The sequence below is a fragment of the Panthera pardus genome, unplaced genomic scaffold, assembly GCF_024362965.1.
Source record: "Panthera pardus isolate Hobbes unplaced genomic scaffold, ASM2436296v1 HiC_scaffold_11, whole genome shotgun sequence".
Classification (NCBI taxonomy): Eukaryota; Metazoa; Chordata; class Mammalia; order Carnivora; family Felidae; genus Panthera; species Panthera pardus.
In genome coordinates, this window is record NW_026526666.1 from 102821121 (window position 1) to 102844368 (window position 23248).

The window sequence follows — 23248 nt, forward strand, 5'->3', positions numbered from 1 at the left end:
CGGGGCTGTGGTCGGAGCCGGGCCGTCTGCGTCCAGCCCGGCCCGTCCGTGTGACTTGTCACTCGTGCCCGCTGGCCCTTGGCTCCCTCCAGCTTTGTGTGGAGGGCAGGCCACAGCAGCAGTTTTGAAAATCCATGTTTGGAACGAAGCTTTCTCTGAACCCCAGTAGAGGAGTCAGGTAAAAGGGGGGGCAGGGCCAGCTGACGTGTGTGCTGTGAGAGGTCTCGTCCCCCGCCTCCCCCACCCCACCGGCAGCCTCGCAGGGTGGGTGGCAGGGACCTGGGGTGTCAGAGACACCGTGTGACCCCGCGGCCCCGGTCGATGGCTGGAGTCTCTCTCCCAATGCCTGTGTCGAGGAAGGGCTCTCGGTTCTCCTGCTCACGTTCCTGAAACGTGTTCTCCTTGTGTCAGTGGTGCGGCCGGGAACCTTTTAGAGCTCAACTGTGTCATTTTTCTTAGGTGAAGGGGCCACTGTGTTATTTCAGCACGCCGTCTGTGTGCTGACCCAGGCGACAAACATCATTTTCTGTGTTGTTATTTATGATGCTTTGGGGACCTGGATGAGGGAGCGGCTGACTGTGCGGCTTTTCCTGTTCCAGGAGCGTCTCATTATGGGGCCACATTTTGCTGCATCCCCCCCACGGACTAGTCTGAGCCCTTGTTATAAAATTGCCACTGGAAATCCTGAGGCCATCACCTCTCTCTCCCCCTCTCTCTCTGTGTGGGTGTATGTATGTGTTTAAATAAATATTTATTGGATCTAATTTTAGCCTGTCGTGCCACTACGTTTCCTTCACTTTCTACGTGCGTACGTAAGCTGTATTGGGGGGGGTAAGCATTTGGAAGTTTTGACTGTCTCGAGGACACAGATACCTCCAGTACTGCCATTTTTTCACAAGGAATATCACTTCTAATTGGCTTTTCTCAACCTTCGCGCTGCTGACATTTTGGGCCTGATAATGCTGTGCTGCGGGGGTTGTCTTGCACAGCAGGGACGTTTGCCACCAGCCCTGGCCTCTGGCCTCTAGATGCCAGGAGCGTGCCCCCAGCTGTGGGCACAGTGGCTGCGGACGTTGCCAGGTGTCTCCTGGGAGCAGAATTGCACCTGGTAGGACCACTGTGCTAAACACGTGTAACTACCTGACACAGTGGGCCCCAGCTGGTCACAGCCGCGATTCTGTACCCTCCTCCGCTTCCTCCCGTGTTTGCCTTCTACAGCCGTGCCGGTGTCTGGCAGGCAGAGAGCTTGCGGGCCAGCGTGTGCCTAGTCTCCACCCCTATGCCAGGCCACTCTTTATCTTACTCTTCTATTCAGTGAACTTCTTTTTTTTTTTAATTTTTAAACTTTTAAAAATTTGCTTATTTTGAGAGAGAGAGAGAGTGTGTGTGTGTGTGAGCAGGGGAGGGGCAGAGAGAGAGAGAGAGAGAGAGAGAGAGAGAGAATCCCAAGCAGGCTCTGCACTGTCAGCACAGAGTCCGATGTGGGGCTTGAACTCACGAACTGTGTGATCGTGACCTGAACCAAAACCAAGAATGGACACTCGACCGACTGAGTTACCCAGGCGCCCCCATTCAGTGAACTGCTATTGAGCACCTGTATACATTCTTGGAAACTATCCCTGATCCCGTGAGCTTACAGTTAAGGGGAAGTGGCAGATATTACTTGGAGGGAAATACAAAGATTGTAAACATCCCATAGTTTTGGACTAAGTAAATCTGAGGGCTTCTGTTATGATTATTTCAGTGTTATTTACTGTGAAGGTAAGAACAGTGTGTTATGATTATGTTTTCTTTCCTAAACAACTCTTGTAGTTTTCCTATGAGCGAATTACTGTCTTTTAAAAAAAAGTGTCCATCTCCAGAGGCAGTCACTTCCAACTCTTAGCGGTGACTTCTGGCATTTACTTTGTTTCCAAATATTAATGCTTCTACTTCTATTTCTTAGTTGATTACTTTTAGACGTTATATAGTGACCTCCAGTAATGACAGACGAGAACGTTAGCTCTTTGATGCAGTCCCGCACTCTTTAAAGAAACCACTCTGTCCTCCCACTTTGTGGCCTCGGATTCAGGGACTGTTTCTTGCCAGAAGCATGCAGCACAGTGAGGTCTGGTCTAGAGGATGGTAAAGGGGACTGGGCAGTACGGGTGGAGGGGCCATGAAGAGGGAGGGGCTTGGAAAGCAAGCCCCTAACGTTGCTTAAGAAATGCCGGGTTAACCCTCAGGTGCACGTGCCCGAGTCTGACCCTGAACAGCATACCAAAGACCTTGAGAACTGACTGTGGCACTCACACTATGCACCAAAATTTAAAAGGTCGGCTTTGCATAGATTTGTTAAAAAACACATTCGAAACTGGGGAGGTGTGATTTCTACTTGTGCAGGGGCCATTCTGTGCTAGTGTGGGCGTCTGGGATTTGATTGCTGCTGGACGCTGATCTTTTTCTGCTTGGCAAGTGACTCGATTATAACTTCAGAGCATGTGGCTTCAGACATCGCTGGTTTTACGCGGACTTCGGGCCGGGGGGCTCGCTCCCGGGTCAAGGTGACAGGAAGGGGGGCTCGCTCCCGGGTCGATTCGACACGAAGGTGCGACTAAGGGAGGCGGCTGCTGTTTGCTGTCTCCTCGCAGGTGGAGCAGGTGGCCTCGGGGACGGTCCAGTTCCAGTACTCGCTGAGCCCCAAGGGACACCCGGACACGCTGCCAGGGCACGGCCGCGGCCCGGAGGCGGAGCAACAGCCCTCCAGGAAGCCACCCGCGTCCCCTGCAAGTAAGTGTTTGCAGGGCACTGATTTTGGAGCACACAGCGTGACTCCCGCCTGTTCCCGAGGAGACGTACTTGGGCCGGTACGATAACGTTCACCCGCGAATCGCCACAGATTGCTGTCGTTTGAGCCACTGGGCTGAGCTTCTGCTTGATGTGGAGCTGTAGGATTGGACGGTGACGGGTGGCCTGGCGCGGTGTCACCTGTCACCCGGAGCTCCCTGACCAGAAGCCCGCGGAAGGCTGTGCCGGTGACGCGTCACGGGGCCCTTGGCACGGGGGTCCTGCAGACGCGGGCCCGAGAGCCGGAGCCGCGCTGAGCGCCATGGGTGCGCCTCTGCGTTGTGCTATTAGCGTGTCGTGGGTTTGCCCTTCCGACGAGGCGCTTCCCACCCGCTTCAAGTCCGAGAGTGGGGCGTCTGCTCTCAGCTCGGGCCTGTGAGGAAGGGAGTAAGGGCTACCAGCAGAGCAGCGTCCTTCCCGTGGGCGGGGACGTGTCTGCACGTGTGCAGGTGGTGAAGCAGCGACCGCGGCTGCCGGCCTTGTGTCTGGCCGGCCCAGCACCTGGTGGTCGGGGCCTCTTGGCTTCTGCCTAGGGACTCCCAGGGCAGCGTCTGACCGAGAACCGCACCAGTGGTGGAGAGCAGGGCTGATGTCAGAGGGACGTTCACTCTGCAGGGCATTGAGCCCCGGTCTGAGGCTTCTAGAGGTCATGCCCGCTGAAAGAATGTTCTAGATCACAGGAGGCTAGTCTCTTAGAAAGCTGGGAATGAACAAATGTGTCAGCCCGCAGAGGGGAGCTTAGCCCTTGTCCGTGCTCCTGACAGATGCCGCTCCGTGTCACCCTGTCACCAACAAGGCCTGCTGTGATGGCGTCGGGCCTACCCGGTCATCCAGGATGCTCTCCCCGATCAGCGGCCATGATTCCTTGCCGTGGAGCATCACAGTGATGGGCTCTGGGGACTAGGATGTGGGTACTCGGGGGGTGGGGGGAGGAGCATCACTCTGGTGAAGAGGTGCAGATCGTCGGTGTGGGCGTTTGTTCGATGCCGAAGACGTCCTGGGAACATCTCATGCGAGGGGCTGTGTGTCCTCCTCTGTCTCTTGCCCAGTAAAGCACTCAGCACACGTTTGCAGAGCTGATGTGAGACCTGGCTGTGTTCTGGCTCTCGAGTGATGTCCGTCTGTCCGTCTGCCTCCCACACCTCATCCCCTCACCCCTGAGCTCTCTTGCTGTTGGCTTCCTTCCGGGAAGAGTTTCTCCACGTAGTGACCCCGGAAGCTCTGGGGAATCCCAGCAGAAAGAACCTGTGTTCACACGCTCCATAGAAGTCCTGACCGGGGCCCCTGCTGCGTCCCCTGCCTTTGTCCGCGTGGTTCCCGACTGGCAGCCATCGGTGCTGCTCTCGGAAGAGAGTGTGGAGTCAGGGTGGGGCCGGCAGACGTGTCACCCAGGGACCCAAGTCCCCGCTTGGTCCCTGCACTCTGCCACTTCTGCTGTGGGGCGGCCTCCCAGCTTGGGCCAGCTTTGCCTGCGTTTTGAGATGTTCGAATGAACAGATATCAGCAGTCCTGCCCCTGTTGTGCCATGCGAGGACGGTGACCGGTGGGAGCTGGCCTGTCCCTCGGACCGCAGTGTCTCCAGCTCTCCGCACGTAGCCAGGCACAGAGCAGTGCCCATGGGAAGCCAGACACTCCTGGGCTCCAGGCATGTTGTGGAGGTTCAGGGGAAAGGGGGTCCTCCCTCCCCACAGACGCCGCTGGCTTTGGGCTCGAGATGATCATGTTAGTCAGTGGGACGGACATCTCTCTGGATGACTGGGTGGGGGTGTGTGCTCCCCGTGCGGGGCTCACCGAGCCCTAGTTGGGCATGCAGGCTTCGCGCCCTCTGAGTTCTTTACTAGGAGAGTTATGGTTAACATCATGGCAGACAGATTGCTGGAAGGATCCAGATCTAGTACAGACGTGTGGTGGCAGTGCCATCCATTCTCCACCACCATCTGGGGACCAGCAGGTCCGCCCGGATGGAACCTGATTGCATTTGGTTTATTTAATTGGGATTTATCGCTGCATTCACATCACATTGAGAGGATTGCCTTCATCCCAGATTCCAAGCATTTGAAGGCCTGGCCTCCCAGGACCCGACGCAAGAGACTTAAATATCTCTCGTGCTTAAGCGGTGATGGAAACCTTTCCTCCTTCGATATTTTACCAACTTACCCGGTTCCGTTGGAAATCTTGAGGACACGCGGCTGTCACGTTAAGTGAGGGACTTTGGCTCTCCGTTATGAATTATCTTTTTTATGTCCTCTGGAGAATTACGAGGGAGCAGAGGCCCACTCATCACCCTCCGGGAACGAGTGCACGGAGCCACTAGAGGGCACTCGCTCTTGGTTTTTGGAACTTGGAATTTCCCTGACCCATATTTTACTTTTGAATGTTCTGGCGGTCTCAGAATGTCCGCGTGTTCGCTTCACGGATTTGAAAAACAGCCGGGTAGAAGGGGTCGTGGGAAACCTGTCCTCATGGTGTTTCCCAGGATACCCTGGGTTGGGTGCTTGCCATGGTTGTGACTCTTTGTGTGTTGGCACTGCAGGGACGTCTTCTCCGACAGGCGGCTCCCCGCCCTGGGTTGTGTCATCAGGGCAGTTATTCAGGAAGGGGCGTTTGAGCTGTCCAGCTGGAGTGACGTGAGCTAGCAGATTTCAAGGGATCCCAGGTGTGCGCTCTGGGGGAGGACGTTAGCGGGTGGCCCAGAGCAGAGGCCTTGGCAAGGGGCAGGTCCCTGCAGTGGCCAGCCCCTGACGCTGACCCCGGCCTCAGACTCTGGGCACCCCTTGGCTCTCCCCACTCCTCTGGGGCCTGGTTGGGGCACTCGCGCACCTCCAGCAGCAGGATGGACAGACATTAGACGTGACACCTTTGTGGTGACACCCCCTCGTCAGCCCTTGGAGCCTGCATCTTCTCCCGTGTCCTCTGTGCTTAGGGGACATCTGGGTTGGGGCGTCTCTACCAGGCACATGCATCTCTCGCACAAAGAGCCCGGCTGCTCCCGCAGGTGCGGAGCCGCTTCCCAGGTGCTCAGGGGCATGTTGGACCCTGGGCCCTAACTTAGCAGCATTGTGGCAGCTGCTGGCGCAGGCAGGACCCTAGGACCCCCGGGTGTGCTCGGGATGCGTGTCTCTCGCTGCCCCTGACTGCCCGGCCTGCCTGAGCAATGGCGGCGGCTGCGGCGGGGGGTGGAGGGGGGCTTGTGCAGCTGTGGGCAGCCCCAGCCCCTCCCCCGCAGCACCCCCAGGTGTGCTGGGCCTCCCCAGGCATCCGGTGTGCAGGAGCCCCTCGGCCACCCGCGTGCACCCTGGGTGCAGCACCAAGCCCCATAGCCACGCCATCTCTGAGCTGGCTGTCCCTAATCTCTGCGGTTTGTTCACTGTCCCCATTTCCTGTGGTTAGAGTCTCAGGGAGGATGGCTGTTTACCCCCAAATAATTAGGAATGAGGGCCTTTCAAATGGGTTTGTCGTATGAATTCTTGGTGTCTGAACAACCATCAGATACTGAGGAATCCTTTATTTTCAAGGCCCAGTGAGGACATCTGTTTCTCCAGGTCTTTCTTTAAATCACGGTGACGCTGTCTTTAGCAGTGTTGACCCTTCCTCGGCCATGCGTTTGGTGTCCGCTATCCAGATCCTGTAATGTTGCCAGACCCTCCCCCCCCACTCCCCGGTCCGAGACCTGAGCTAGTCGATGACTGACCCCTCAGCTGGACATAGGTGGGTTTGTTCCCCTGGACAGCGTTTTCCTCTGTGAACACCCCTCATCCGGCCCGCCTGCTGACTCCTTCCCTCAGTTTCCCCCCAGAACGCACAGCGGTGTTTAAGAAAAGCATTCCCGGAAGACAGCTTGCATTTTGGGACAAAGGGCTTTGGTGGTACCTGCTGTACAGGGCTGGCCCCTGGTTGGGGACGGGCAGGGAGGTGGTTGTGCTGTGGGCCCCCCAGCATTTCCAGAGAGGCCTCTGCTCCCTCCAGCCTGGAGGAAGCCTCCACGAACGCCTGGTCTTCCATTGACCCGTGCACTTGTTTGCCTAACTCTCTGTGACCCCTGCCCAGTCCCCTCACCAAAGGCACGGTCTGTGGAGAGTTGACGTTTCAGATTTGCGTGATCCTGTACACGCGTCCCCCAGGCAGAGGAGGTGCCAGGACACAGGTCTTTGCGTGACCCGAGGGTCTGTGTCCACAGTTTGGGCTTCTAGAAGCCAAACTGACAGAGGGCGGCTTGGATGGGGAGCTTCTGTTGACGGTGGCTTTCAGCAAGTGGAGGCTAACCAGTGGGTGGCAAGGTGTCGGGAAAGATGCATCTTCACTCAGGTGGCCAACCTGCTGTCCTCTGTCTCGGGCGGTCGGTGGGGATGCTGTCCGCACAGCACTCAGCCCTGGTGGCGGGGGAACCACCTGGGTAGTCCCTTCCCGCTGTCCTCTTTGCCACCTCCGAGGCCTAGGTGCACGTGGCTTCCCAGGCTGCGTGGCCCCTGAGCTGCCCAGAGCGCGTGCAGGGCTGCCGGTCCTCTCGGCGTTTCCGTGTTCTTCAGGAGACCAGAGCCCTGTGGCTGCTCAGCCAGATGCTGGTGCTGCTCCCGGAAGGGGCGCGTGCGGGGCGAGCCTCTGGGGCTAGCAGCTACTTTCCGTGGTGTCTCCATCTGCGGGCCGCCCTGCCCCCCTGCCCGCTGTCGTTGGTTCAGCCAGGAGCGTTTCGGGTTCCGACGGAGATGCAAAGTCGCACCTCGTAATGATTGTTAAATTAAATTTTGTTCTTTTTTTTTTTTTTAAGTTGATTTATTTATTTTGAGAGAGAGAAAGCAGGGGAGGGGTGGAGAGAGCGAGGGAGAGAGTGAGAATCCCAGGCAGGCTCCACGCGCAGCTCAGAGCCCAACGCGGGGCTCGAACTGACAAACCGTGAAATCATGACCTGAGCTGAAACCAAGAGTTGGACGCCTAACCAGCTGAGCCGCCCAGGCGCCCCGAAGTTCTTTGTAATTTCACCACCGACCCGTGAATGTGCACGCTTACCCTGGCGCATCAAGGGGGAGGTGATAGCCCCTCGCCCTCGCACCCCGTTGCATGGATTTCAGTGGCCTTATCTACGCTCCTGCATCCACGGCGCTCTTTTCCAACTTTTCCCCCTTGAACGTGGATGAGATGACACATACAGGTTGTTTGGGGACTGGCTTTTCCCATGCCATGATCTCTCTTGGCCCCCTTTCCACATCAGGACCTCCCCCCGCCCCAGTTGTTACCAGGCCACACACGTGACCACGGCCGCTCTTCCCTCCGTGTGTCCGTGTTGTGTGCACGTGGCTCTTTCTGATGTGCCGTCACCGCACACGTGCTGCCCGGTGGCTCCTGGCCCGGCTGTGCCTTGTGCTGGAGCTCAGGCCTCCCAGCCTGGGTCCGGCCTTGTGGCCTCAGGGAGCCTCTTGGAGGCACTGAAGTGGCCTCGTGAAGAGGACACGTTCTCTGGCTGTGGCTGGTAGGTGGTCTTGTTTGGGAAGCAACATGGCCAGCGATCACCGATTACCGCCCAGAGCATTGGTACAAAAAGCTGGAGCCGGGATGTTTTGTGGTTTTGGTGTGTTTTTACCCAGGCCCTGCCCCCCCCGGGTGTCCCGGCCCTGCGGTCACCAGCAGGCATCTTTTTACTCTGCCGCCAAAGTCTTTCTTGTGCTGATTTATTCTCTAGGAAGATAAGATTGCATAAGTCCCAATGTAAAGACTTACCTCAAGAAACATAGCGCACAGCACCCAGCTTTGAGAAGGTGGGTGAACAAGGGTGCGTGGAGGGGGTCTTGGACGGCAGGCTCCGGTTTTTCTTAGTGGAGGGCCACGGAGGCGTTTCCTGCAGTTTTAGCCTTGTTGCCAAAGTCAGGCTGTGGGGCTTTCCAGGGTCCCTGTTCCGGGTGGGACAAAGCAAGACTCGGTGGCTGGACAGTTTCGGGGAGGAGGGTGGCTGAAATGGAGCGGAGGTGCCCTGGCTGGCCGAATCCTCATGTGCATTTGCTTCTGGCGAGGTGACACCTTTCCCCGGAGGCACAGCTTGATCAGTGACTTGCCATGAGCTAGTTTGGGGCACTGAAGTTTCTGGGACTCAAGTGTTTCTAAGTTCCTGGGAAGCACCTGCCTTGGCCTGTTAGCAAGGGGCAGGCAGGCCACGGACGGGGGTGCCCTCTGGACTCCGAGGTGGATGCAGGTTGGAGCCTGTGGGAGCCTGCCTTGGCATCCCTGAGGTCAAAGGACACATGTGGCCCCTTGCTCTGGGGGCCTCTACCCCTCCCGGTCTCACCACGTCTGCACCTGGAGTGAGCGGGCATCAGCAGGGCTGGGAGACAGGAAAAGTGGGCTGTTTAGAAGTTCCTTACCTGACGTCAAGTCCACCCCAGCTGGGGAGATGCCAGGCCCGCCGACACGGGACCCCAGCTCTTTGAAGTCAGGTGTGTGTGAGCGGCGGGAAGATGGAAATACCCTGGGCAGGCACGCAAGGACTTTCACGGTCACGAAGCCCACCCTTGGTGAGACCACACGATCGGAGAGCACGAGGCCAGGCAGAGAAGCTGGAGCCCCAGCACACCTGGCTCAGGCTCCATCCTCTGCTGTCACCCGCAGAGCGATCCTCACTCTTGCCCAGGCCAAGTCTGCTCCAAACTGCTGGGCCCCCGGACTCTGCCCAGTAGCTGCTGCCTGGGCCGCGGGCGGCACCGGTCACAGCCAGGGGGCAGACGGGGCAGGTCCTGGCTGACTCGGGCTCCCTCCCCACCTCCATCTGTTTCCCCCCCCAGGCCCACCAGCGCTGCCAGCCCGGGGGCACGCTGCCCCTCAGGACTCGCCCGTGGGACCAGGGGTAAGTCCAGGCCCGAGAGGCCTGTTTCAGAATTCCAAATTCAGTTACCCGAAGGTTCCAGCTACATTTCTCTGCGTCTTGAAGGACAGTGGTGTCCCGCCTGGTGGGCTGGGGCTGGGGAAGGGGAGGGGCGGAGGTGCTGCGTCCCGTCCCTGCCTTGCTGTGCCCCACCCTCCCGGCTGCGGCTGCGCGGCTCTCCGTGCATCCATCCGGCGGCCACCAGTGTTATTAGTGATCCTGCGGTCAGCCATCAAAGGCACATTTCAATACTTTTGAGAAACGACGTCTTCTCCCCGGCAGTTATGTCTAGCGGCTGGAGAGTCTCTCGGGACCGAACAGCCTTGGTTGCTTTTCTGAGGCTCCATAGTATGGTCTTCATCTCCTTCCTCCCCACCGTCTCTGCCAGGAGAGGGGGCCTGGCAGTGACCAGTGTCCTGGCCAGCGAGGTCATGGCCGCCTGGGGCACCAGCCAGGCCCAGCGGCTGAGCAGCTGGTGCTGGTGGAGACAGGCTGCGGCCGGCAGAGACCGCCCGTCAGACAGCAGACGGCTCTGCGTTTGAGGGTTTCCTGCGTAGGAAGAGAAGGCCCTGCCTTGCTCTGGCCTCTGGAAACCCGAGTGGTTGTGGTGCTCGCCCGCGGTTCCGGCTGCGCCATTTTGTACAGGGCCAGGGTTGGCTTGTCTTCCAGCCAACGTCGTCTGCCAGCAGCACCCTAGGAACTGACTTCCTAGAAAAGTCGAATAATCCGGTATCAGACTGTCCCCACAGAAGCAGTTTTCCTGTATACCATGCAGCTTGTAAACTGGCTCAGCAGTGAGCATTGTATTTGCCAGAAGACACGTGTGTGGGGACAGCCTCCCAGGCTTCCCTGCTGGCCTGTTCAAGCACTTTCCTTCCAGAAGTTTCCATGTCACCCTAAATGTTCGGGACTCACAGGATAGCGCTGTCTGCTTCCAGAGGCAGGAGAGGCTCAAGACAGCTTGTGGGGTCTGAGGGGAGCTGAACAGACCCTGCAGCTCTCCTCTGCCCCCTCAAGGGCTCTGGGGTCCCCTGTTGCCACACGCCCCCACTCGGTCGTATGCCCTCACCACCTCTTCGTGTGTCGAGTCCTTCTGCACCAGCACCTCCTCGGGCCGGCTGTGGCTGTGCGTGACAGAGTCCGGGACTTGAGAGGGGGGTCTCCAGTGGACGGTGGGCCCCCTTGACAGCCACACTCAGCTTCCGAACGCCTGTGATGTTTATGGAAGGCTAGCCACGTGCCGGGTTCCCTGCCACCCCCTCCCCCTTCTCGCTTCATTCCCAGCTGGTCCTGTGATTTAGGTGTTCTCTTCGTCGTACAGACAGGACACCGAGGGGGAAAAAAAAGGTGTTTGGTGACTTGCCCACGGTCGCGTGATCTTAGTGATGACGTGGGGACTCCATCCCAGCGGTCTGTCTCCAGAGCCCGCCTGGGCTGCCAGTGCAGTCGTGGCCCTCATGCCAGGCTCATGTCACGGGAGCACAGGTGCTGGGACTCGAAGGGTCTCAAGATGTTCAGTCCCTGGCTAGAAGTGAAACCCCGCCATGTTCAGAGACCAGCCCGCCCTGCAGCCCGCGAGTGGCAGAGACCCTGGCTTCCCTGGCCCTCCCTTTCTCCACTTGCTCTTTTGTGTTAGTAAGATTTTGTAAGCAAACGTTACCATCTGGGAGAGGGCACGGCCTTGCGCGTCCACAGCTAAACTGAAGGAAGTCAGGAGCGGTCTTGGGCTCCAGAGCAGCCACCGAGCACGAGGTCGCATTCCCGCTGCCCTCTCTGCCCCGCTTACCGGGTCTGTGCCAGCGTGGGTGGGAGGCGCCGTGACGTGACGGGGGTGTGTCTCACGTCTCGTCCACGCTTCCTCCCCTTCAGCTGTCTCTCTCCCAGCTGGCGGCTTCCCCACGGTCCGCCGCCCGGTGCCGCTCGGCCACGCTGTCGTCCCCGCAACCTGCCGGCTCTGAGCCCTCCCCAGTCCAGGCGGTAAGTACGCCCTCCCTTCCTTCCTCCAGGGAGTGGCTGCGAACCCTGGCTTCTGCTGAGGCCTCTGGCTTTGCGAGCTGTGCCGGGCCTTGGTGAGGCGGCCGAGACCCTCATGGGCTCTCCGTGATACGGGCATGGTGACGGTCGCGGGGCCGGGGGGTTGGGGGTGGGTGGGGGGAGGGGGAGGGTGTGTGTGTGGACATGGCTTAACAGTTCTTGCTTCCGGTATTTGCCACCGTTCTGTCCTGCTGACCAAGGAGCATTAGGTATGGGAGCTCTTCCTGCCACAGGGCTTAATTAGGCTTTTGCTCCACCTGACCAGACAGAGCTAGACCACCCTCGGGTCTCTGTGCCTGAAAGAGAAGGACAGTTTTGCCAGAGGTAGAAATAGAGGCCGACCCAAGCCTGCAGCACTCCGGGACACTCTCCTCGCTATCAGCAGCTGAAGGAGAAGCAGCGGAACCCGCCGTCCTGGATTCTGGTGCGTTCTGGGCTCAGACAGGCCTGTGCTGCCGCTGACCTTGGGGAGCACAAGTGAAGTCTGATTCCAAAAGCTGGCTGGCGCTCCTATAAACCGCATCTTCAGTCCTATACTGGGAGTCTATTGACGAAAAGTAGTGCCGTTCCCTTATCTATTTGAGAACACGCCCAGTACCGTGAAATGCCTCGGTCTAAAGCCTGTCTGGGGCTCGTGTGTTTGTGAAAAGCCTGCATCTCTTAGTGTTGACAGCTGAGATGTGTGAGAGTCCTCCCTGGTTTTGTGGTGTTCCTTTGAGCTGGAACGGAAAGCTGGGGAAGCAGGCTCGAAGGAGAGTATTCCGGTCCCCAGACAAGCTCTTCATTTAGACACGCCTTCTACTCTGGAGGGACGTGGGAGGTGGGATACAAGGGGATGACTAGAATACCCCAGTGACATGGGATGAGAGGAAGGTCTGCACGCGCCAGCCGGGGGCTGGGGACCAGTGCGTCTTGTGGTTTGAAGGAGGGCTTGTTTTTCTGTTCTATAAATGTGGTTTTTATGTTAATTGACCTTCTCAGACAGCACATCCCTCCCATGGTACCTGTTCATAAAATTGATGCTACCTTTCTCGTTGCTTCCCGACTCACACAAAATACGAGATGCCCAGATAAACCCGAGTTTCAGATAAACGGTGACTTTTTAGTATAAGTCAGTCGTGGATATTTCACGGGACGTACTTACATTATACCGAGATTATTCATTGTTCACCTGCTGTTAAAAGGCAACTGGGCCTCCTGTGTTTTCATTTGCTGAAGCTGGCAGTCCGACAGAGGTGGTTCGTCCGTGAACCCCCACACCCCAGCATCCTTGGTCGTTACAGGCTGGGATCCTGGCTGGCCTCACCCAGGCCCACATTTTGCTCAGCAGGGGCTCCCCTTGGAGGGCAGGATCTGTCACCTGGAAGCCGAGCTGAGCCAGGCGTCCTTGGTCCTGGGAGCATCTGTTGCCGAACACTTGCAGGAGCTGCCTTTCACACCGGTGCACGTCCCGATTGTCGCGGGCGTCCAGGCCAGGAGGTGAGGGGCGGCCGTGGGAGGGCCCGGTGTGTGCTGTGCCGTGAAGACGGACCCTGAACAACAGGCTGTCCCCAGAGGTGGGGCCACAGGTCCTGCCCCTCCCTTCTTTCCTGGAGGCCGGCTGCGGGGGTCTTTCTGTTTCAGCTCTGGAAGTAAGCTCTCGCGGGCCTCGATGGTGCTCCTGCAGGCCTCTGGCTTTCCTGAGATTCTGGATGCCAATAAGCAACCAGCCGAGACTGTAAATCCCGCAGACCCCGTGCAATTCAACCCTCAGAAGGAAGAATCCGATTGTCTACAAGGCAATGAAATAGTACTGCGGTTTCTTGCCTTTAGCAGGTACGTTCTTAAGTGTTCTGTGTTCCTCTTTCTGGCTCTCGCTTTCCTCGCGTTGAAGAAACACCTCTGTGTGGTTCTGAGCTGGGAGAACCCTCCATGCTGAGATCCTACCAGACTAAGGGACGCTGTCTGTTTTTATTTTCATCTCACTACGACCCCCACTCAGCCATTTCTGAACGCGGTCAAACCTGCTTTTGCCTGGTCTTCTGTGATTGAATGTGTTGTGTTAGTCAATTCTTCGGTATTCGTGTGGCTACGTGGGCAGGTTCTCCAGCTGGGGCTGAAGTGGGTTGCTGTCCAGCGGGCTCCCCGAGATCCCGGTGGAGCCACCCGGTGGGCAGACGAGGCGGTGTGTGGCCTGTGGCACTGGGCTGTTGAAAGCCCAGGTTCTCTGCTCTGGAGGCTCGATTAATTTGGGCTCTTATTGGATTCAGAGTGTCCCAAGACAGCCGGGCAGCGCCGTGGCCAAAGACCGTGTATTTCACCTTCCAGTTCTACCGTTTCCCGCCCGTGACAACGCCGCGGCTGCAGCTGGTCAGGCTGGACGAGGCGGGCAGGACGCGCCCCGGTTCCCTGCTGCATCTCCTGGTTCTTGCCGACAGAGATGATTCCTCCGATGCTGGTAAGTGCTCGTGTGTCTGGTGGGCGTGAGAAGCCCGGCACCGAGCCTTGTCTGCAAGTTCTATTATTTTCAAATGACGCGTGATGAAACATTTCCAGCACGTGCAGAATTGGAAGGAACGGTGTAGGGAACCAGTGTGTCCACCGGCGGGCCCCCACTCCAGACCCCTCCCCGAGCCAGGGTCGCTTTGAAGCAAACCCCAGACGTCGTCTGATCTCATCTGCGAGTATTTCCTTACGTGTGTCTAAAAACTAAGGAGTCCTTTCTGAACACTGTAAACTCAGTATATCCTGCTGGAAATGAATAATAACCCCATAATGCCATCAAATAGCTGATGTTAAAATTTTCCCAGTAACTTCATGCATTTTTTTTTTGAGGTTGAAGAAGGGTTTTTTTTTTTTTTTTGAGGATGATAACATTTTTAAAGGTTTTCTCAGGTACGTTTCCCTGGACATTGCAGTGGCGTCGCTCTCGTGTCTGTCTGCGGTCCCCCTGCCGTCCCCAGTCTCTGCTTCCGATTTATTTGTTGAAGTAGCCACGTTGCTTGTCCCGTGGAGCTGCCCTCAGTCTGCACTGGGGTTTTGCTTCCCAGTGATGACATTTAGAATGTTCCTCTCTGTCCCCTGTTTTTTCTGTACATTGGGAGTGAGATCTATGTGCGTGGCCAGAGGCATGTTTTTGTTTTGGGCAGGAATTCTCCGGGGCCGGGGTTGCATTCACTACCTCTGGCAGCTGCATAGGGCCCGGTCGCTTCTTTCTGTGCCGTGTCGGTGGCCACTAGGTCCGTTGCTGATGGGCTGATAATTATGCTCAGGGTTTAAGTGGTGGCATTCTCCTTCTGGAACCCCTCTTCATTTGTCAGCTGGAATGCCTCCATGAAGAGAAACTTCCTGAGGTGCAGTTCACGTAGGAAAGGCAGAATAATGCTCAGTTCTTCCCTTTTATTTACTAATTTTCACAATAATTAGCCAGTTCCCTAGCATCCTTCGAGAGTGGGGCCGAAGTTTGTTTCTGGTATCATTATAAACCAGGGGATTTAAACTGCAGTAGAGCAAAACAGATCAAAAGTGTTGTTTTTATTGATGGTCAGTCACATGGTAAGGGGCAGAGCTGGGTACCTTGTGTCTCATAAGTAGAAAGGGCAGGTGGAAAACGATGTGTTAAAATGCTAATCAAATGAGGGTAGTTTAACGACATCAGCACAGACAAAAGAGGCAAAAGGCAAATGCAGTGCTAGGGGTAAAGAAACCTGTGAAATATAATCGAGGGAATAATCACTAAGAAAATAAATAATTCTGTATCTGTTGAACTTCCAGAAAACATAGCCTCAAAATATAAAAGAAAAATTGATAGACTTTATGCAGAAATTGACAAACCTGCAGTCACAGAAGGTTGGACCGACCTGTGTCGGTGAGTTGACATATCAGGCAGAAAATAGTGGGGGAAATTGTAAAATACAGTCTAAAAAGATGATCTTACAAAACCTGCAGGACCAGTTTAGAGAACATGTGTTCTTTTCAAGCATACTTTGAGACTTATGGAAACTGATCATTCACAGACATGTGTGTATGTTTTAGGCCATCACGCAGGCATCACCTTGTACCAGGAGACTCAGTATCCGATCTAATCGTATGGCATTCTCTGACCGAAACGCTGCAGATCAGAAATCAACCATTCCCTCACCCAAAAAAGGCTCTGAACTGCCGGGTTTTTTGTTTTTTTTTAATTTTAAAATACATTTGTAATTATTCCATAGGTTAATGAAGAAATAAAAATAGAAATGACTATTCATTTACTTATTTATTTATTTTTAAATGTTTTTATATTTATTTTCGAGAGAGAGAGCAAGCAAGAGGGGGGCAGAGGGAGAGGGAGACAGAGGATCTGAAGTATGCTCTATGTTTAGAGTGCAGAGCCTGATGTGGGGCTTGAACTCACAAACTGTGAGACCATGATCGGAGTCAAAGTTGGATGCTTAACCAACTGAGTCACCCAGGTGCCCCAGGGGAAATTTACAGCTTTAAATGCTTGCATTGGGAAAGAAGAAAGCATTTTTTAAAATGCTGATCTAATTGTTCAACTCATGAAGTTTGGGGAAAAACCAGAATAAATCCAATAAAAGTGGAGGGAGAGAAATTTGAAACTAAGCATAAATGCTCAGAAAACAGCAGACAGGGTCAGCCAAGTTGCTGGGCCGGGGGTGGGGAGAGGTCACAAGGTCAGAATCGGTCGCAAGGGTCAGAGCTGTTACAGGCGTTGGTGGGTCCGAGAGCCGGGCGTCTTGCTGGTGGTCCTCTCCATCCGATGGGCTTTGCTGCCGGCAGAGGTAGCTGCACAGCTGCCGCCAGCTGCGGACCCCAGGGCAGAGCCCTCGCCCCCTGCTTGTCTGAGGCCCCTGGCATCCTGTCTCCCTGCAGGCAAGTCTGAAAAGACAGAGGGGAAGGGAGGTGCAGCTCAGGTCTGCTCCTTCTCCAAAACCCTCCGGCTGATGAGCTGTCCTTGGCCTGGGGAGGAGCCTGCACTGGGCAGAGGGTGGGCGCAGAAGGTCCCTCTGCTTGGAAGCATGTGGCCAGGAAAGGACCTTTGCCACATTCCCAGGTTTTGTTCTCTCAGCTCCCTGGGTTTCCCAGCCTTCTTGGGACCACTTCTCCCGAAACGACTGCCTTCTCTTTGCCCATCCTCCCATCGGTGGACAGTTGGCGGACAGTTGAGCTCATGTCCCCAGAAGGCTCTGAGATGGATCACAATAGTGCATTGATTTCAAGGCTCCCATGCACCTGTTGCCGAGAACGTGTCTCCTCTTCCATTTCCTGTTTTGAGCCCCATCTGGCCACGTTATCTAGGGCAGCTCTCGGAGGTTCTGCGGTGAGGTTAAAGGGATAGTGTTTAGGCGATTCCGTACAGAAGGCCTGATTTGAATATAAACTCCTTTACTGTATGAATTTCTCAGAGAGAAATTAGTTCAAAAATTAAATTTCCTGGGGTGCCTGGGTGGCTCAGTCGGGTAAGTGTCCAACTTTTGGTTTTGGCTCAGGTCATTACCTCACAGTTCATGAGTTTGAGCCCCCATCGGGCCCTGCTCTGATGGTGCAGAGCCTGCTTGGGATTCTGTCTGTCTCCTTCTCTCTCTGCCCCTCCCGTATTGTGCTGTTTCACCCACAAAATAACATAAAACTTAAAAAAAAAAGAAATTTCCTTGCAAGTTGAGGTCCAAAGAAGTTAAGCTCCAAAATCAAAATTTGTCATTATGAATTAGAATTCAAAGTCCAGATTTCTTAAGTTCAAGTCCGAAAAAAAAAAGCTCCTTTCTGTGTCTTAGCTGACTTAGCCAATGTTGCCCCTGCCTGGGCGGGTCTGGGCTCCCTCCAGCAGCTCCAGCTTGGGGTCCTTCCTCGTGGCCCAGCTTGGGGTCCTTCCTTGCGGCCCAGCTTGGGGTCCTCGTGGCCCAGCTTGGGGTCCTTCCTCGTGGCCCAGCTTGGGGTCCTTGCAGTCTAGCACCTAGCCTCTCTTGAGCCTCACTTAGGATATGTTTTCTTCTGTTGTTGAGATAGAACATGTGTGTAAACAAAGCGTTCAGTTGCACCAGCCTTTGAAAATTAATAGGTTTTATTTTTTAGAGAAGTTTTAGTTTTATGGAGGAACTGAGCTGGTCGTCCAGAGTTCCCAAATACCCGCCGCTCCCAGAGTCTCCCCAGTTAGCAGCCTTTCGTATCAGGTGTGGACGTTTGTCACAGTCGATGGACGAGTGTTGACGCTTTGTTGTTAACTAAAGCTCAGAGTTGGCACGAAGGCTTGCTCCTGGTGGTGTACATTCTGTGGGTTTTGACAAACACAGAACGTCTAGATCCCCATACAGTATCGTGCAGAATAACTTCACCCCTCACATACGCCCTGTGCTCCACGTCTTCAACCCTCCCTCTCTCCGCCCCCCTCCCCCCTCCCCCCTCCCCACCACTGATCTTTCTCCTGTCCCCATGGTCTCCCGTTTCCAGGGTGTAGTATGCTTGGAATTGTGTAGGACGTAGCCTTCTCGGACTGGCTTCTTGCACTTAGTAGTATGCATTTAAGATTCCTCCATCACTTCTTGGGGCTTGGTAGCTCATTTTTTTTTGACGCTGCGTCCCGTTCCATCGTCTGGAGGGACCACCGTGTATTTCTCTGTTCCCCTACTGAAGGGCATGTTGACGGCTTCCAGTTTTTGCCTTTACGAATAAAGCAGTTATAGACATCTTCGCTCAGATTCTGTGTGGACATAAATTTTCAGCGCTCTTGGGTGACACCTGGGAGCACGTTTGCTGGGTCGCAAGGTAAGGGTATGTTTGCTGTTGAAGGACTGTCTTTCCGAGTGGCTGCACCGTGTGGCGTTCCCGCCAGCCACGAGTGCGGGCCTGCTCCACACCCTCTCGGCATTGGCGTTGTCGGTGTTGTGGGTTTTAGCCGTTCTCACACATACATGGTGGTATCTCGCTGCCGGTTGGCTTGCGTTTCCCCGATGGCGTGCGATGGGGAGCCTGTCCGCCAAGAGTGACTTGCCACGTGCCCGTCTCTCTGGGGAGGTGTCTGCCCGTTCCTTTTGTGTATTTGTAGACTAGGTTTTCTTATTGTTGTGTTTTAAGAGTTCCTTGTTTATTTTGCACAAAAGACCGTCATCAGATGTGTGTTTTGCAGATGTTTTCTCTGCGCCTGCGGCTACCCTTGTTCGTGGTCTCACCAGTGTCTTTGGGAAGGCAGATGTTTTTGATTTGAATGGAGTCCGGTTTATCAGTTATTTCTGTCATGGGTGCCTTGTGTCTTTGGTATTAGAGCGAAAAACCTGTCACCACACCCAAGGTCACCTGGATTTGTGTCCCCTGTCTTCCCGGGTACCAGAGTTTTGTGTTTCAAGTTTAGGTCTGTGATCCATTTTGAGTTAATGTTTATGAACGTTGTAGTGTTCACAAAGTGAACACCGCCGTGTGACCACGAGCCCAGCCACCCCGATAGGACTGCAGACCGGTACCTGGGCCTCCCCCGCCCCCCCCATCCTTGGCTTCCCCAGGGGTGAACGCCCCTCAGAGTCTGTCACTGTAGACCAGTGCACTGTGGTTTTGGACTGGAGCAGGATCACGTTGTGCGTGCCCTTCTGAGTCTCACTTCTGCTCGACGTGTCCGCGAGGTCCATCCAGGTTGCCGCGCGGAGTGGCGGTTCGGCCTTTATCTTGGCTGTATGGAAGTTCTTCCTCTGAGTCTTCCACGCCATTTATCCATTCGGTTGCCCACAGACATGTGACTCGTTTCCGGCTTTTGCGCCTTCTTTGGGTGCGTATGTATGCGCGTGCACTGGTGTTGGGTGTGCACCCACGAGTGAAACTGCTCTAGGGCACACGTGGTCATCTTTAGTCGATTTGCCAAGCAGTTTTCCCCAATGCCCATCCATTAGAGTAGATTTGATCCAGCGGGAGACGTGGCAGCCTCCCGGACAGAAGTTTCCGGAACCCACGGCCCTGGACCTGGTGGCTGCCTCTGCCCCAGGCTCCTGTTTCTCAGTGTTCCGGCTCGTGAGGGGAATTGTGTTTTGTTGCCTCCTTTCCTCAGGACAGAGCTCCCTTGCCGACTGCCGTCCCTGTTCTTTTCAGGAGGGCTCAGCCGTTTGTGGTCCTATCCTCCCGCACACATGCGACGCCTTCTTCCCTTTATTTCCTTTGCTTTCTGGCCTGGAGTTGGGCGTCTCTAACACATTCCTCCCAATGTCTAGGCCAGTGGGACCTTTCTTAGCACGGGAGCTGGAGTCCTTGAGCTCTGGGTCAGCCGGGAGCCCCCTGGTCTGGAGAACTCTCGTGCTGGCGTTTGCCAGCCCCGCTCTGGGCCCATTGGGTGCTGCCTCTTCCTTGGTGGCTGTCCTGTGTCCTGTGCCTTCTCCACGTACAATCTCACGTCCCCACCTACCAAAACCGTGTCTGTGTACTGTCACACGCTTGCGTTCGCTGTTTATCTGTTTCCCTCGATCATTTGAAAGCCAGCATCAGGGGAGGTGACACTTCACCTCTAAACACAGTGTCAGGCTTTACTGAGAAATGGTTCCACCGTTGTCCTGGAATGGACAGGAGTCTCACTGCCCCATCCCCGTTTTCCCTCGTAACGTTTGTTGTGGCTGCTTTTTCTCTGTGACACACAGTCTGGGACCTGTGTGGTATGGGGGTTACCTCCTTAACGTCCTTTCCTCTGGAATAGTCCCCTGCCTTCTCTTTCCAGCGACAGTGGCTGTTTGAAGGGCCCAGGCGAGTGGTCCTGGAGAGCGTCCCTCATTCTGCGTGCATGTGATGGTTTCCGCACATCGTTACTGACCCTGGCCCTCGGTAGGTCTCGCGCACGGAGGGTCAGGGCTTACGCGCTCCGTCAGGGTCTGGACGTGGCACCAGCGTTCCACGTGCCTCATGTGACATCCCGTCTGCAGTGTCGAGGTCAGGGCTCATGGTGAGGGTGCTGGTTTGGTCCCTTGGGTGAGGCACCGCCCCACGCGCCTCTGGGGGAAGGGAGGTGGCTCCCCTTGGCACTCAGCGCGGAGTTCTCAGGCCATTCTTGGGCTCCACGTGAATATCCACCCAACAACTTCCACCCACTCTTCTAACATCCTTGGTGGAGCTTTGCCTGGGTCAAGTCTTTAACTGGAATTTTGTCGGGGCGCCTGGTGGCTCACTGAGTTAAGCGTCCCGACTCTTGGTTTCCGCTCAGGTCATGATGTCATGGTTCACGCGATCGAGCCCCAAATTGGGCTCCACGCTGACAGCGTGGAGCCTGCTTGGGACTGTCTTTCTGTCTCCGCCTCTTCTTTGCTCATGCGTACTCGCTCACTCTCTCTCAAAAATAAATAAATAAACTTGAGTTGGAATTTTGTAAATAGTAGTTTTCTAATTTTATCATTTGGTTTCCCTCCATTAGCTGACATTCTTCTATTAACAAAAAATTTTTCCTTATCAACCGAGGGTGAACTACATATACATCCTCCAAAACAGAATAAAAGCTTGATACTTTCCCTTGAATTTCCAGTTTGCAGGGTAAGAAGTTGTAACAGCTACTCCAGTAGGGACAGTCCACAACTGATATATGTCCTGTCCGTGTTCTTGTTTTGTTTTTAGAACATCACTCTGATGTTTATTCAGTGTGTTAAATTCATCGTTACTACTTTTTTGTTGTTGTTGTTGTTTATTTTTGAGAGTGAGAGAGGCAGGATGTGAGTGGGGGAGGGGCAGAGAGAGAGAGGGAGACACAGAATCCGAAGCAGGCTCCAGGCTCTGAGCTGTCAGCACAGAGCCCGACGCGGGGCTTGAACTCACAGACCCTCAGATCATGACCTGAGCCAAAGTTGGAGGCTTAACCACCTGAGCCACCCAGGCACCCCCAATCGTTACTACTTTCTGATGCTCAGGCTTCCCTATGTTTGGCCGGTAGGAGACCTCCCAGTGGGCCAGGAGCCCTGACGCAGCCTCGCTTTCTGGAACGGCCCCCTGTCCTGGGCTCCCCATGTGCCTTCTCTGCCTCCGACCTGGACCAGCTGCTTCTCCTGTGTGGGACACGCTTAGAGACCCAGGGCTGGGGTGCTTTTGATTCTGGGTCGCATTGCTTCTAAGCCTTTCCCTGGGTAGAGCTGGAGAGTATATCGTAGCATGAGTTCACACTGGTATTCCTCATTGAGATTTAGTTTTTTCCTCAAAGGAATTTATTTGTATCTTTTTATACTGGGAATCGTGTTTCCTGATGATGTATTAACTTACTTTTCCTTACAATTTCCATCATGTGTTTTCAGAATTATATTGCCACTGGGGCACCTGGGTGGCTCAGTCAGTTGGGCGTCTGACTTCGGCTCAGGTCATGATCTCATGGTTCGTGAATTTGAGCTCTGCGTTGGGCTCTGTGCTGACAGCTAGGAGCCTGGGGCTGCTTAGGATTCTGTGTCCCCCTCTCTCTTTGCTTCTCTCTCTCTCTCTCTCTGCTTCTCTCTCTCTCTCTCTCTCTCAAAAAATAAATAATAAACATTAAAAAAAAAAAGAAGAATTACATTGCCACTGTTAATGCTAAGGGCACAGACACCGAGTGGAGGGCTCAGATTTCTGGCGTTCTCCCTTCCTGGGCCACGTCCTGCTGAGGACAGACCTGGAGACGATTCTGGGGAGCTGGTGCCAATTTGATATTCAGTCAGATTCATTGGTTTCCATTTGTTTTTAATTTTATGTTGAAGTATTTACATGGCTCAAAATATAAACCCCTTGTCCTCTCCAGACCATCCACACCCCACTCAGCCTCCTAGAGGTAACCAGCCTTTTAGTTTCCAGCTTCTCCTTCTGATGTTTTTGTTTGTTTTAAAAAGTAAGCAACGACATTTCTATTTCTCCTTGTTTCTTTGTTCAACAGGTAGCATAGCAAATAACACTCTTTCTCACTTGCTTTTTTCAGTTCACCTTACGCCCCGAACCTGACTCCACACGGAGCCCCTGTGCGCTGGTTTCCACGCCGCATCGAACTGCTCTGGGCGCATGCCCTATGCTTCACTCGGCCTGGTCTCCTGCTGAGGGACACTCGGGCTGGTTCCAGGGCTTTCCCTTTCAGAGAAGGTGGCAATTAGTAACCGGGGTCAACGTGTTCTCTGCGCCTGGCGCTGTGTGTTTAGGGTGCGTTGGCGAGCTGTCAGGTTACAGATGTGCCAGCACCCGCCCCCCACCGGGTTAGCCCCTCCCACTGGGTTACCCACGCTCCCCACCCCCCACCGGCTTAGCCCGTGACCTTCCTGTGATTCACTGGCAGTGCCTGGGGCTGCCTCTTTCCTCAGGGCCTTGCCCACAAAATGGGTTGTTTACCTTTGGGAGTTCTACAGTCTGATCATGTGAGATGGATCTTTGTGAAGTTTTCATTTGCATTTCTGTTATAACGAGTGAAGTGGAGTGTCTTTTAGATTTGTCCTTGTCTGCAAACTTCTATTCCTATCTTTTTCCATTTCTCTCCCTGAGTTTTTGTCCCTTCTGTCCTCTGTTTTGGGAACTCTGTTTATTAGGGGGATTAACCGTTGCCTGTGACGTCAGTTGCAGATACGTTCTCCTGCTTTGTCTTTTCTTTGCTTCTGGCGGGTTTTC

General features: G+C 54.8%; 1 protein-coding gene across 6 annotated transcripts in view; it reads left to right on the forward strand.

The window, feature by feature from the left end:
• Positions 1-23248, forward strand: part of NPHP4 (nephrocystin 4) — a 110875-nt gene that overhangs the window by 57162 nt on the left and 30465 nt on the right. For 5 of the 6 annotated variants that reach the window (XM_019461202.2, XM_019461203.2, XM_019461201.2 and 2 more), the window contains 6 exons: positions 2631-2769; positions 9594-9655; positions 11543-11650; positions 13035-13186; positions 13331-13522; positions 13957-14144. In XM_019461202.2, coding sequence (XP_019316747.2) covers positions 2631-2769; positions 9594-9655; positions 11543-11650; positions 13035-13186; positions 13331-13522; positions 13957-14144 — 841 coding nt within the window. The remainder of the gene's footprint in view (positions 1-2630; positions 2770-9593; positions 9656-11542; positions 11651-13034; positions 13187-13330; positions 13523-13956; positions 14145-23248) is intronic. The other variant, XM_019461205.2, reaches the window with a different exon arrangement.